The sequence below is a fragment of the Protomyctophum parallelum genome, assembly GCF_964188405.1.
Source record: "Protomyctophum parallelum genome assembly, chromosome: 7".
Classification (NCBI taxonomy): Eukaryota; Metazoa; Chordata; class Actinopteri; order Myctophiformes; family Myctophidae; genus Protomyctophum; species Protomyctophum parallelum.
Genome location: NC_139705.1, coordinates 4,995,702 through 5,010,104, shown reverse-complemented (window position 1 = coordinate 5,010,104; position 14,403 = coordinate 4,995,702). Strand labels below are relative to the sequence as shown.

Genomic DNA, 14,403 nt, shown 5'->3' with positions numbered 1-14,403 from the left:
GGTTCCTGCCCCCGGCTTGCCTCAGCCACTGCGTCCGTCTAGCCATGTTCCGCTTCCGAGTGAGGGTGAGTAATCCTGTACGGGGTTACTTGCGATGTTATCAAATGATCATTATTCGACACGGCTTTCATGCTAATCGTTTAATGTTGCACGTCCACTCTGCCAGAGTCTCTACATCAATGAGTGCTTTGTATGTGTCTGACTCATAGGAGTTTGACTGTGTCCAAGTGCAACGCGTTTTAACCGTTGCTACGCCGCCCCAATCAGTCATAATACTAGTAAACGCAGTCACTGTATCTCTAGTGAGTTTAGTCAGTTGTGCACGGATGTGTTTTAGCTGATCGCACTGATCCAATGATGATCATAGCTGCATCTGTGTGGCTTTTCTCGGTGCTCAGTCTTTTCACTCGCTCACTCCTTTTACATGTGACATGGATTTCTTTGGAGGAGAGATTGTGGCATGGCTCCATTGCATTTTCATGAGTAACAGCGGCTACTGGATAACCAAATACAGTAGCCATGAGTGGATGAGAAATGTTTGCATTGTACAGCAATGTCTGGCCTTAGTCGGCCTATATATTACATAACATGAATGAACTCAGTGAACCCTTTCATATTGTCACACAAGCACTGGGCTGCCTGTCTCATCCTGCTAATAATAGCTAGCTTGTGCATGGTAATGGTGCATTTGTTAACTTGTGTGTGTGCATTACAGTTAGTGCCTTCACTGCCTTGTGATAGACTTGACATTATGCGATATTAATAGTTTGGTTCATTGACTACTAGAAATGTTTCTGTCAGATGGCTACAGACGTACAGTGTATCCATCCACCCATTGCATGCTGCAAACATCCGCCTACTACTGTAAGGGGATATATCTGTTCATACTTCATAGTGTACAAGACGACCAAAGTCCCACCCAGATCCTGTTACAAAGTGCTCCTGGGCTTCACAATACTGTACCTGCTGAGCTCCCATTGACCATGTCTTTACTCGCGTTCATAGCAATGCCGTAGTCACATTCCTGTCGAGTCACATACAGTATCTCGTCTCTGTCTCAGATACACCTTTCTTAAATGCCAAACTATTCCTTTACGCCACCCGTAAAGTCCTTCAACCTTTTTGGAAAGGTCAGCTTTCTTAGTTGTGTAGGATGCTGTTCCCTCCTTTATGACCACCTCCTAATGATATATTATTTTGGCTAATGATTTCTCAAAACTTTTATTGCCAAGGCAGTAAGGCACACAACATGTTTCAGAATGTTCGCGTAAAATCTCTAGACCATGAGAAGTTTATTAAGTCAAATGTTATGTTATTAAATTAACAAAATGTAATCTGTTGCATTGATTAAGAAGATTAAAATATATTTTTATAGAAGCTGTGCTCAATCTGTGACTGCATGTACTTATTGTACTTACTGCACCTGCATGGAGCGGCAGTGGTTCAGGGGTTTTCTGAAGTTTGGACGTCGCTACCCCAGGGCCCCTAATCGGTTATTCCACTCTCGTTGGGATGCAGATGTACATACCCTCTGTTCACGCCGAGCGGCGCGCCACTTGAGTGTTGGTGAGATGTTTCAAAGATGTATGAAGAGGCTATTCAGTATTTTAGCTGTGACGTGAGCGCCCCCCTCCTGAGATACTTCCGGGTCCTACTTTTGTGTCGCTTTTGTGTCCCCATAGAGTTATACTGTGACGCTACGTCGGACTAAATCTGAGACGAAAACAACCACGAAAGTCTCATTTTACCGCTTTCCTCGCAACAACAAAGCTGCGCTGCTCTCCAAAATCTGACTGGCCGTCTGCCCCACATGGAATACTATCGCCATTTTATTTTATTGTCAACTAAATCCTCATTAATGCAAAGAAACAAAGATTCAACATACTCAAGCCTGCACACATTGTAAATATCCCCCGAAATATTTTACCGAGCAAATGGGACTGTTGCCACCTTCAATAATAATGATAATAATAGTCTTTATTGTCTCCACATCATATATTTTTGTTGTCATAGACACTTGTACAAAACATTAATAATTCTACTCGAGTCGGAAGCATTAAGACCCATTTTAACCCTCTATGGCTTCCTTTCTGAAAAATAACGTCAATTTAAAAAGATTCACGCGTTTAGATATTCAATTTACAATGAGATGCGGACGGGAGCTGGTGCCACTTGGACCCGGACGTAACGTAGCACTACAAAATGACGTCAGACTTAAATACTGAATAGGAGACAACGGAAACGTGGAAGAAATCGCATTAACCGCCGATGCCGTTCAGTATTTGTAATATTATCTTTTTTAAGTTTTGGCTTCTCTGAAATTCTCTTCCTCACTTCCTTGACTTCCTTGTTGACCTCCCGTTGTACCGCCTCCCGAGCGGTGACTGGCTAGCTGCACGTCCTAGTTTCTGCCTCTGATTGGCCCACCGCGTACATGCAGGATGTTTATAATGCTCTTGTGTCGTGGGAGGCGAGACATGGGAAGTGAGGAAGAGAGAATTTCGGAGAAGCCAAAACTACAAAAATAAGATTTCTCCCACGTTTCCGTTGTCTCCTATAGCCACTTTATGCATCTTTGAAACATCTCACCAACACTCAAGCGGCGCGCCGCTCGGCGTGAACAGAGGGTATGTACATCTGCATCCCAACGAGAGTGGAATAACCGATTAGGGACCCTGGGGTACCGACGTCCAAACTTCAGAAAAGGTAAACTAGGCCGGGTTCCGAAAGGGGCTAGTTCAGGGGTAGAGTGGCTGGATGGGAACCGTGAGGTTAGCAGTTTGATCCCCGGGCTCCCCCAGAGTTAGTGTCAAGTGTCAAAGTTTCCTCCGCCATCGATGTATGAATGGGTGAATATGCATCTATGTAAAGCGCCTTGGATAAAGGCTATATAAATGCACCATTCATATAAACCTCTGATTCTGATACCACTACTGTAGGTTTCTTAGATAGGCTTGTCTGTCATCATCAAGAATGCCGCCAACATTATGCCTTAGCTGAACTCCATGGTCGTTTTTCAATAGTAGGGATGGGTCGGGTGCTTTACAATTTATTATACTTATTTTGTGATGAACACTCAAGATGATTTTATTATGGTGAATTTCCATTATTGGTATAATCATGAATATCCTCACAAGTCAAGACTGCGACTTCAGAGGAAGGGTTTAGTTCAAATGTGCACAAGCCACATTCGGATAACTACGAACACAGCAGAAGTGAGACAAAGTGAACATTCTGACTTTCTTTTGAAGGACTACGATTTGGCACATCTAACTCTCTAGGACACAGGTCTAGCAGTATGGTTTTATGACAGAAAAGTGGTTTTCTTTTCGGGTTCAAGTACAGTTTGACTATATGCCATAATTCCAAATTTACTTAATTTAAATAATATCATATATCTTATCTAAATACTGAATGAAGCAACTTAAAAACTGTCTCGGACTGGGGTCCTATCAAAAGCTATAGATTGCACGTTAAAATTACCCCATTTTGATAATTAGGAAAATATGTTGAATCACAATTATTTCGACCATGATCGTTGTTGACATAACATTATTACATTGTCAGTTGTCACATGCCTATTCTAGAGTTGGTTTCATAGATGCCTTTGGATATGTTTTTGGGGAATTTGGAATTTCACTATTTACTGCCCCATCCACTGTAGTTTTGAAACTAAACGGTGGGTTTGATAGTCGTGACTCGTTGCATGGCCTGGGCCACTTCCTTCTCAAGCCAGATTCATACTCAGATTTATAATTGTTGTGCGACACCACATGCAGAAAAGCCAAATGAGGGCCCTGTGAGCATTACATTGTAAATCCTGAATACAAATGTAACTGGTCTAATTCGTTTCACAACATGATGTACAACCGGTTACAAATGGATACATTAACACCTGAAAACCTGCTAGTGCCCTGTTTGTTGTATGAAGTGCTTTAGGGACAGATATTACTGTAGACTGAGGTCTATCATCTTTTCTGTCCCAACTTCCCAAGTTTGTAATATTCTACTGAAACAGCCACTCCTCCACGTCAGCACAGCAGTGAATAATTAAAATTTTACAACGAACCACAAATATATTTGACAAAGAGGGTTTTAAATGTAAAGGGCACTTTCAGACCTGGGAAGAAAAAGCACTGCCTTGGGAAGCGCTGCTTCTTCTTTCTATATCGGAAATCATCAAATCGTCATTTTTACAATTACATTCTTTTAATTTGGATATGTACTAGCCTATGTTCATGCCTATATATTTATTATATCGGTTCAGATCGTGTAGATTGTGTATATGGTGTATTTTGCCCTGCTACTAAAAAGTAGTACAGGTGACTTGTTGTATTTATTCATAGGTACTTTAAGGTGTATTATGGATGTTGTATTTGCTGGTCCAAAATGTAACATTGACAATGTGGTATTGAAGTGTAATTCTTATTTCTGCCTCTTGGCCAGTTCCCACTTGTAAAAGAGACGCAGTCTCAATGTGTTTTTTACTGGTTAACCCATTCTGGCCGGGCACCCATTTTGGTGTTGGCATCATGTTATGCTTTAGCTATTGAAAAATAGCAGATCTACAAGCTCATATCGCGCCACCGAGTGGCGCGATACGAGCTTGTAGGTCTGCTATTTTTGAAAAAAATCGAAGAACGACTGACATTTTTAGAATCTGATCTCAGGTCAGAATGGGTTCGTCAGACCAGCTTGTGTCCAGTGGAAACCTCGTATGAATCTGATCTCAGGTCAGAATGGGTTAAATAAAAAATTTAGAGAGCCTGTCAAAGCTTCCCGCTGTCCTTTTCAAAGAGTCAAAGTGGAGAGGTGAGAGAGCAGCAGCAGTAAAGAACCTAACCTATTTCCTCCTCCCCGTGTCTCCTTCAGGTCGTTCAGACTCTGGAGGACCACCACCAGGAGGTGCTGTCTCTCTACAGGGACTTTGGCTTCGCCGGCCTGATTGCTCAGGACTCAGAGTTTGCGCTCTGCAACGTACCCGCCTACTACTCATCACACGCGCTCAAACTGAGCTGGAACGGCAAGAACCTCACCACACACCAGTATCTGCTGTCCGAGGCTGCCAGGCAGCTCGGGCTGAAGACACAGCACCTGCCCTGCTTTGCTGCTCTGCTGGGTAAGTAGCAACCAGGGGGGCAGTCAGCCAGATATTTCGTGAAGCCTCATTTGAAATCGGTAGTTCATATAATGGCCTGTTGTGGCGCTGGACTGGACCCAAAAAACCCCATAGCTCCATAGAGGCCCATGTATTTTGGCCCAACTTCACCTAGACTGTATTACCTTAATAAACATGGTCATGAATACTTTCTTCTTCCAGTCACTAGTTTAAAGTCTCATTTCTAATGTCATAATATTCTTTTTGGAAAATTATGGTCCCATTAATTACAAAAATGACCATAAAGAAAAAAAAACATCGCGTATGTTCTGAGGGGCGTGGCTACCGTTACAGTCTATGATCGGGATTCCCCTCCCACTCGAGTCAAAATAAAAACCAACGGAGAAGAAGGGGGGAAGTCCCGCCTCGTTGTCTGGGCAGCCAATGGCCAGCTGGTCCAAAACGGAGCCAGCCAATGGCCAGCTGGTACCAAACGGATCTAGAAAGATGGCGACTTACAGTGCAGGAATAACAGGCTTCATTTTACGTCCATGTTAGACCCGGCGAACGCTTTGTCCATATTTTTTACAGTCTATGGTAGCAACAAACACATCCCTGGCAATCCTACTAACTTAGTTGGCACACACACACACACACACACACACACACACACACACACACAAACTATTACACATTTCATAGGGGGTTCCTCTTGACTCCAGTACACACATGCTGAACAAGTGCACACTCTGGTAAACATATTCTCTATCTTCATTCATAGCAGTGCCTTTTGTTTACATGGCAAATCTCTGAAAGACGGTCTCTCCCCCCAGGGAACCATATTCTGCCTGATGAAGACCTGGCCGCCTTCCACTGGAGTCTGCTGGGACCAGAACATCCACTAGCCTCTCTCAAGGTATGCCTACTTTACCTCCTAGGAATAGCTTAGCCGCAATGTGCAACTTTCTGTCAAGAGGAAGAAATGTTGGAGTTTGGAAGCGCTCGTTTTTATTAACCCATTCTGACCTGAGATCAGATTCATACGAGGTTTCCGCCGGACACACACTGGTCTGATGAACCCATTCTGACCTGAGATCAGATTCTAATAATGTCAATCGCTCTTCGATTTTTCAAAAATAGCAGACCTACAAGCTCGTATCGCGCCACTCGGTGGCGCGATATGAGCTTGTAGATCTGCTATTTTTAAATAGCTAAAGCATAACATGATGCTGACACCAAAATGGGTGCCCGGTCAGAATGGGTTAACCCATTCTGACCTGAGATCAGATTCATACGAGGTTTCCGCCGGACACACACTGGTCTGATGAACCCATTCTGACCTGAGATCAGATTCTAAAAATGTCAGGTTTTTTTTCTTTTTTTTTTTTTTGATTTTTCAAAAATAGCAGACCTACAAGCTCGTATCTATATGAGCTTGTAGATCTGCTATTTTTCAATAGCTAAAGCATAACATGATGCTGACACCAAAATGGGTGCCCGGTCAGAATGGGTTAAGGGCTGCTGCCTCCTGCATTATCTGCATAACTCCAGCACTTAGAAAAAGAATCACTTGCACAGAATTTCTTGACGGAAAGTAGCTCATAACACGTCTACGGGGGATTTTTATGGAAAACAAGCTCGGCAGATTGACAGAGGATAATTCAAGCTTGGACTACAGCTGCAATGTTGGTGAGTTTAACGTCGTTTAAGACAAGCAGATCGCAAACGCAAATTGGATGAGTAGGGAGTCAATGGAGGGTATTGCAATTCTAATTCACCCCATTATAAAAAAATCTAGAGTTGCAAATTGCGGCTAGGAATAGCTCACAATGTAGACGTGGAGGATGTGGGATTTCACCATTATTAAAGTGAGCTGCGCTGTCCATTCTGCTGACGTTTCAGCAACACGTGCACAACTAACTCTGAACAGACATGACTAGGACCATTTTGTTAGGCCTGTGTTCGGGGTAGGGAAGTCCGGCAGGGTAAGGTGATGATCATCACTGCACGTACTTTGGGCGTGGTCCGCAGTGCAGGGTGTGTATGGGCGGGAGGAGTAGGACGAAGTTTCTATGTCCTCCCAGTGGGGGCTCCTCACTGGCAGGTGACAGCAGTGACAACGTGTGGGAGTTAGTTAGTTAGTTTCATTTATTGTCCACGTGTGGAAATTTGTCTTCGGTCTCAACAGTAATAAACACGGTTCCAACAACAGTAACACTTACACAATTTTCTCATGGCAAAAAAGTGCAGGACAACAGTGGCAAATACATTGGAAAAACAACAAATCTAGCGAGACATGGTATCATTTAGTGCCTTAATGGCATTTGGTATGAAGGAATTTAAAAAAAAATGTTACGTTTAGCTTTTGGTACTTTCTACCGTCTACCAGAGGAAGTAGTTCGAACTCCCTGCAGAGAGAGAGAGAGAGTGTGTGTGTGTGTGTGTGTGTGTGTGTGTGTGTGTGTGAGAGAGAGAGTTAGTTAGTTTCATTTATTGTCCACGTGTGGAAATTTGTCTTCGGTCTCAACAGTAAAAAACAAACAGTTACAACAACAGCAACAACACTTACACAATTATTCTCTCATGGCAAAAAAGTGTGTGTGTTTGTGTGAATCAATTGGCAGAAAGACTAAATTGGAAAGGGTAATTGCAAAAAGTCATTATGCTGAAACGTTTTCACAAATGGAACTACAAGCCGCCATAGGTAGCGTCGATGTGCCGCGATCTGCTATTTAAAATAATAAGTGGTTATTCCTCCTTGTTCAGCTTAACATTGTCGCTGTCAGGTGGAAACCTGACCATTATTTTTCAGGAAATGGAATAGAACCTGTGCTCCAATGTAGGACACAAAGAAGACATTTATTGTACAGTATGAGGCACCAATGTCAGACCCATCGTTATCTCCCATGTTCCAGGTGCGTGCCCACCAGCTGGTGCTCCCACCCTGCGAGGTGGTAATCAAGGCGGTGTCCGAATACGTCTCCTCCATCAAAGACCTGGGAAACCTCGATGCCATTGCCAGGGATGTGTTCAAACAGTCACAGGTAGACGTGTGCCCGCTAATGTATTACTCGGCTCTCCCTGGTTTTTTATTTATTCAGCTGTTTTATGTTGTAGTTGTGTTATGAAGAAGTAGCTATGAGATTATTATTGTTTAATCACATGGAAATTACCCACACATTCTAAACCAAAACACATCATGTATTATATCACACCTAAACGCAGCGGCATTACATTTGTTGGCACGTTGCTGTGTTCCCATTGCAGTCTCGCATGGAGGACAAAGTGGAGCGTTTTAAGAAAGCTGTGGAATATTTCTCAGCTGCCTCCAAACCACGCCCACTCAGCATGGGGCCGCCCTCCTTCATTTGTGAGTAGCAAAAACCTTTTTACTGCAGCGTCCGCTTGTAAGGAATCAACGCCTATTCTATTATATATATCATTTTAAAATAAATCTGGGAACCATGCAATTCTCAAGCAGAAGGTAGTAGCATGTCTTGCAAGAGGCTTCAAGCCCATTGGCCGAAACGTCTGTACAGTAGAAAACAGTCCTAAAAGCCATGATGGCTTCACCCAGCCTGGGCACCATTTCATTTAGGGTATATGATCCCGTCGGGAGCGCATGATATCGTTACTTCATGTTGTAGTTAGGGATGCGCCGATCCGATACTCGTATCGGAGATCGGCGCCGATCCAGGCTAAAATTCTAGATCGGGAATCGGTGGCAATGGGCCGATCCATTATCCGATCCAGTCAGATGCCGCTCCGTTCTCCCGTTGGAACTTGAGACATGCTCCTTCCCAGTGCGCACACACAGTCAAACAGCCCCCTCACTCCCTCAGCCCTCTCCCTCCTGATCCTCGAGGGAGAGGAGGGGCTCGGGCTGCGCTCAGTCACTGTGCACTACACTAGTCTATCTCGTTCTGTCACTTCTGTCCCGGGTGTCCCCCCGCTGTGTTCTTAACTTTTTTAGCAGGTCGCTCGTATTTCTTTATGTAAGATAAAGAATCCGATGAACACGGAGAGCCAAAGAGGACAGTTGCCAAAGCCTCCATTCAATTACATCCTACTTGTTGTTGCTGTTCCTCATGTTAGCGATAGCTGCTAAAGCTATCAACAGTAGCCTACCTACACAACATTGCTAGGCTAGCAAGCTAACGTTGCAGCAAAGGGATCGTTGGTGTGTGTGTGTGTGTGTGTGTGTGTGTGTGTGTGTGTGTGTGTGCGTGCGTGCGTGCGGGGATTCCGAATATTAAAATAATAATAGTAGTTTGAGTATGCTGGCCCACAGTAGCTACAGAATGTGCGTAGGGAGAGGGAACATATGGGGCTAATGCTGGCAATGATGCATTGAATAATATCTGAATAGAACATTAACTAGAGTTATAAAAGGAATAGAAACCAAAATGATGTGGTTGACTATCGTCAGAAATAAATTAAATTGTGGTTGTGCTTTACAACTTTCCTTTTATGTGTAGGCCTAGCTGGTTTATAATCCATAGTTACTATGTATAATAATAATATACATAGTAACTATGGATTATAAACCTAAAATAATAATTATTATAATAATTTAGGCATAATATTATTATGCATAGTAACTATGGATTATAAACCAAAAATAATAATTATAGGCATAATAATAATAAAACCCCCTAGTGGCCAAAGACGTAATCTGCGTATTAAATCAATAAAAACTATGAAAGTGCATAATACTGCACAGCTTTTATTTGTACTTAGAATGTTAAACCCTCAGAAATCGCCGTGGTTGACCAATATTATTAATCCACGTGTTAATAATATATTATATTTTTATATATAATATAATATATATAATAATGTATTAAATACATTACATTATACATTAGACATAGGGTATCGGATCGGTACTCTGGATCGGCAGATACTGGACCCCCATGTATCGGAATCGGTATCGAATGCCAAAAAGCCGGATCGGTGCATCCCTAGTTGTAGTGTTGTTTTGTATTCGACAGGCAGGATCAACAGGCGGCAACTTCCTTTTCCCTCAAACCGATTTTTCTCAATAAAAGCTACAGGCTACGAGAGCTTTTATTGAGAGGGAAAAGGAAGTTGCCGTCTGTTGTTCCTGTCTGTGGACTACAAAACAATACTACAACATGACGTAACGATATCATCCGCTCCCGACAGGATCATACGGACTTTTGAAACAGAGACCAGGCTTTCCTCCGAGGTGGTGGAAAGCCTGGTGAGGCGAGGTTAGGCTTCACCCAGCCTGACCAAAGTGGTATTAAGTTATTAACTGACAGACATTGTCATCCTTCCAAACCCGCATTCTCACTTAACTAGAAGGATTATCATTATTGCCAGAATTAGGAAGGTGTGTATGTAGCAGGAGGGTTCTTTCTTATTCTGGTGAGCAGGAATTAGCTTCTAAAGTTTAATGACGGACCAATCCACTTTTATAGGTGTAAAATGTGAAGAATTGCAATCTTCAGCCTAATGTGGGCATTCGAGGAAAGACCATGGGGTCAGTCGGTCCTAGGGAGCATGAAGGTACACAACAAATCTTATGGCACTCCGGACCATAAGCCAAGCAGCCTGACTAAACAAGGACTAAACAAGAAAAAAGGCAAAACATGAAAGTATTTTGTGCATGCTGTGTTTTCATCTTGTTTTCAAAGCAAAGTAGTTTTAAAAAAACCAAATCAAAGAGCTTAACATCATGAGCCAGTCAACAGTGACATCGACTGTGGCATTTATCTCCTGACACAGATGAATAAGAGTTTCACCAACAGTAGACATACAATGCGGTGTCTAATGCCAAAAGGACAAACAAAGCGTTGGACAGAGCTCACTGCTAAACAAGAGTAAACATGGGAGCAGCATTCAGAAGGTGGCAAGATCGTAGTGAGCGTGTGAGGTTGAAGACCGGGAGATTGCAATGTTTACTGGATACAACCAGCAAAATGTTTTGGAAACATTGCAACCAATTAAAACTGGATACTGGCACTTTAATCATGTAAATACCAGTGTTGGGCAAGTTACTTTAACCAATTTTGATTCTATGTCGGTTGTTCTCAAACTATTTCATGTCAAGGACCCCGAAAATTATATGTATTTGGCCGCGGACCCCCATCAGTAAATATGTTGTTTCAGGGACCCCCCCAGAAGCAAAGCTTTGCTCTGAAATAATATATATTCAAAGATTTACGCCACATTTTCACAATCTTAAAAAAATAGCAGACGTAAAAGCTATTTTTATGCTATTTTTCAATAGCTAAAGTATATCACAATGCTTCAAACACCAAATTGGTTTCTCGCCCTGAATGGGTTTAAAAAAAGTAACTCACGTGCACCCATCCACCATGGTGCATCCGGCTTTGTCGGGCGTCTATGCGAACACAATTAGCTCGTGTTTGGGGGAGGGAAGCTGGGCGCGTAGGATGATCTTGGTCATTGCATGTCGGAAGGGAGTGTTGGGGCAGGTCCTCCCGATTGGTGGCTCCTCCTTAGCAGGCGAGTCGGTAGAACACAATGTGTGGAGGAATTAATTGGAATAATGACAAACTTGGCGAGAAAAATGGTGTAAATATAATTGGCTACTCTGATATATATATATATTTTTTTAAAGTAGTTGTAAATAAGTAACACCTTAGTTCCAACACTGGTAGATACAAACACTCACTTTTGTTTGGGATTGAACCAAATCAGTTGATTTCTAGTATAATAACCTACTTCACGTTGCCTTGTCTTTCAGTACCTGGGTTTGGCCTGAATCCATTCGGGGGACCACCTGGTCACATGGGACCGATGCAGCCTGGGAAGAATCAGGTAGATTCCTTGGCCTTTCCGCCAACCATGCTAATCCCAACCCACCTGTGTGTTTTTGTTTTTTTGAGTGGTGCAACCACTCCCTTTACGGAGCTATGTGTGTGGCTGGGTGCCTGGCTGGGGGCCTGGGTATGAGCACGAAAATAGCATGGTTGTTTTTCACCACATGTGCGCAAGCTAAAACACACACACACACACACACACACACACACGCACATTAACTGTATATATGATGATTTCGGGTGTGCCAGTACAGTACAGTGACATTACAGTACAGTACTGTAGAGGGTACAGTAGAGGGAGCCCCACACGGTAACTCTGTCATCGGCACGGCCCCCTGCATGGGCGCGTTCCTGTGGGTCTGGAACTCCCCGGGGACCCCCACACAGAGTTGCACCACTCACTTCACACAGGTGTGATTTTATGAGTACAGGATGGGATCCAACTGTGTTTGTGATCTCCCTCTGAAAACCCTTCTGCGGCTTGTGTTTATTTAGGGGGGGAAACGGCTTAGGGCAACAGTAACTCATTTCCCCCCTAAATCCTCCTACCTACCTTTGACTAGACTGGTGCTATTTCAAAACATCTGGTATTAAAAATGGGTCACCCTTAAGGGCTATTTATACTTAGTTGCGTGCTGTGACACATTTTGAGCTGGTAGGTATGCTATTTTCGATGTGCAACACGGGCATGCATTTCAAATATAACTCTCAGGCTTTTAGTTCCTATCCCATGGACACCTTGTTCCCCCTTTCACACTTTTTTTCTCTCCCACCCACATCCTCTGCTCCTTTTCTTTAACCCCATTTTGGGGCGGGAACCCCTTTTGGCGTTAGCATTATGCTATGCCTTAGCTATTGAGAAATAGCAGATCTACAAGCTCATAGCGCGCCACTCGGTGGCGCGCTATGAGCTTGTAGGTCTGCTATTTTTGAAAAATCGAAGAACGACTGACATAGAATAATAGCTTTATCAGAAAACTGTCAGGATGTAGACATTTTTTTTATCTGATCTCGGGTCAAAATGGGTTAACTTTCCTTTGCTATCTGTCTTTGTCTTCTTCCTTCCTCTCCCACTCTTCCCCCCCCCCCCCCCCCTCCCCGACATCCTTTCCCTCTCCTGTCTTGTTTAGTTTCCGCCTCCCCAGGTTCCAGGGTTAAAGCCACCTTATCAAAATACTCCGTACGGACCCGGAGGCTCCAACCCTCTGTTCCAGAACCCGCCGCCTCCCATGCAGGACTGCAACGACTCGCTGACGGGGAAAATGGGCTTCGCCGACTGGTCGGCGCCATATGATTCCTCACAGGGCGGGAGTAGACTACCAAATCACCACGCCAGCGCTCAGTCGGGTCCGTCCCCTTCCCCTTCCTCGTCCTCCGACGGTGACGAACAGAACGACGGCAACGCAAAGTAAGGACACGCAAACCGGGAAGATGTGTGGTTGGAACACGCTTTCTCAATCCGTCTGGCCCACCGAGGGTGTTGCAAGTGGGCCCCCGAATAATTGGCGCGGCACTTAAAGGTCTTGTGAAATGAAATATATATACGGTTTTCACACTTCTAGAGCATATCCACTGCTGTGGTCCAGTGAAATGACGTGATCGGCCAGACTAGCTATAACAATAGATTATTAACCCATTCTGACCTGAGATCAGATTCATACGAGGTTTCCGCCGGACACACACTGGTCTGATGAACCCATTCTGACCTGAGATCAGATTCTAAAAATGTCAGTCGCTCTTCGATTTTTCAAAAATAGCAGACCTACAAGCTCGTATCGCGCCACTCGGTGGCGCGATATGAGCTTGTAGATCTGCTATTTTTAAATAGCTAAAGCATAACATGATGCTGACACCAAAATGGGTGCCCGGTCAGAATGGGTTAAAAAATAATACATTGTGTATTTTTATATCGAGTCCATAAAAAGCCAAATTTAATTACTTTCTGTGAACGAAATATGAATATAAATGAACCTTGATTTCGTTCACTTGTGTGATTGCACTGGACCATTTAAGAATTTAATGGGAACATAGCGTTAATAAAAAAAAGACATGGTATTGTTTGTTTTCAATGTTCAAATTGTGGCCGCAGGGGTACTGTGCCCTGGGTGCGTTTTCGCATTTTGAATTCACTAATAAATTCATTATTAATTTGTAATTAAATTGGAAAAAAGGGCTTCGTTAACCCATTTTAGACGGGAACCCATTTTGGTGTTGGCATTACGTTGTGCTTTAGCTATTGAAAAATAGCAGATCTACAAGCTCATATCGCGCCACCGAGTGGCGCGATACGAGCTTGTAGGTCTGCTATTTTTGAAAAATCGAAGACACTTTTAGAATCTGATCTCAGGTCAGAATGGGTTAATAATGAAGCTGTCAGGATGTAATAGACATTTTTAGAATCTGATCTCAGGTCAGAATGGGTTAAGACCTCCATATTATTATGGTCAATGCCTTATAACCTGTGTGAAAAGTGGGAGCGATTGGTGCAGG

General features: G+C 43.3%; 1 protein-coding gene across 1 annotated transcript in view; it reads left to right on the top strand.

Annotated features, from left to right (window-relative positions):
- Positions 1-14,403, top strand: part of fam120c (family with sequence similarity 120 member C) — a 33,603-nt gene that overhangs the window by 1,489 nt on the left and 17,711 nt on the right. Inside the window, exons 1-7 of the mRNA XM_083769372.1 lie at positions 1-65; positions 4,873-5,119; positions 5,932-6,014; positions 8,014-8,142; positions 8,366-8,468; positions 11,838-11,911; positions 13,044-13,321. The exon at positions 1-65 is cut by the window's left edge and continues 1,489 nt beyond it. Of these exons, the coding sequence (XP_083625498.1) occupies positions 1-65; positions 4,873-5,119; positions 5,932-6,014; positions 8,014-8,142; positions 8,366-8,468; positions 11,838-11,911; positions 13,044-13,321 (979 nt within the window). The remainder of the gene's footprint in view (positions 66-4,872; positions 5,120-5,931; positions 6,015-8,013; positions 8,143-8,365; positions 8,469-11,837; positions 11,912-13,043; positions 13,322-14,403) is intronic.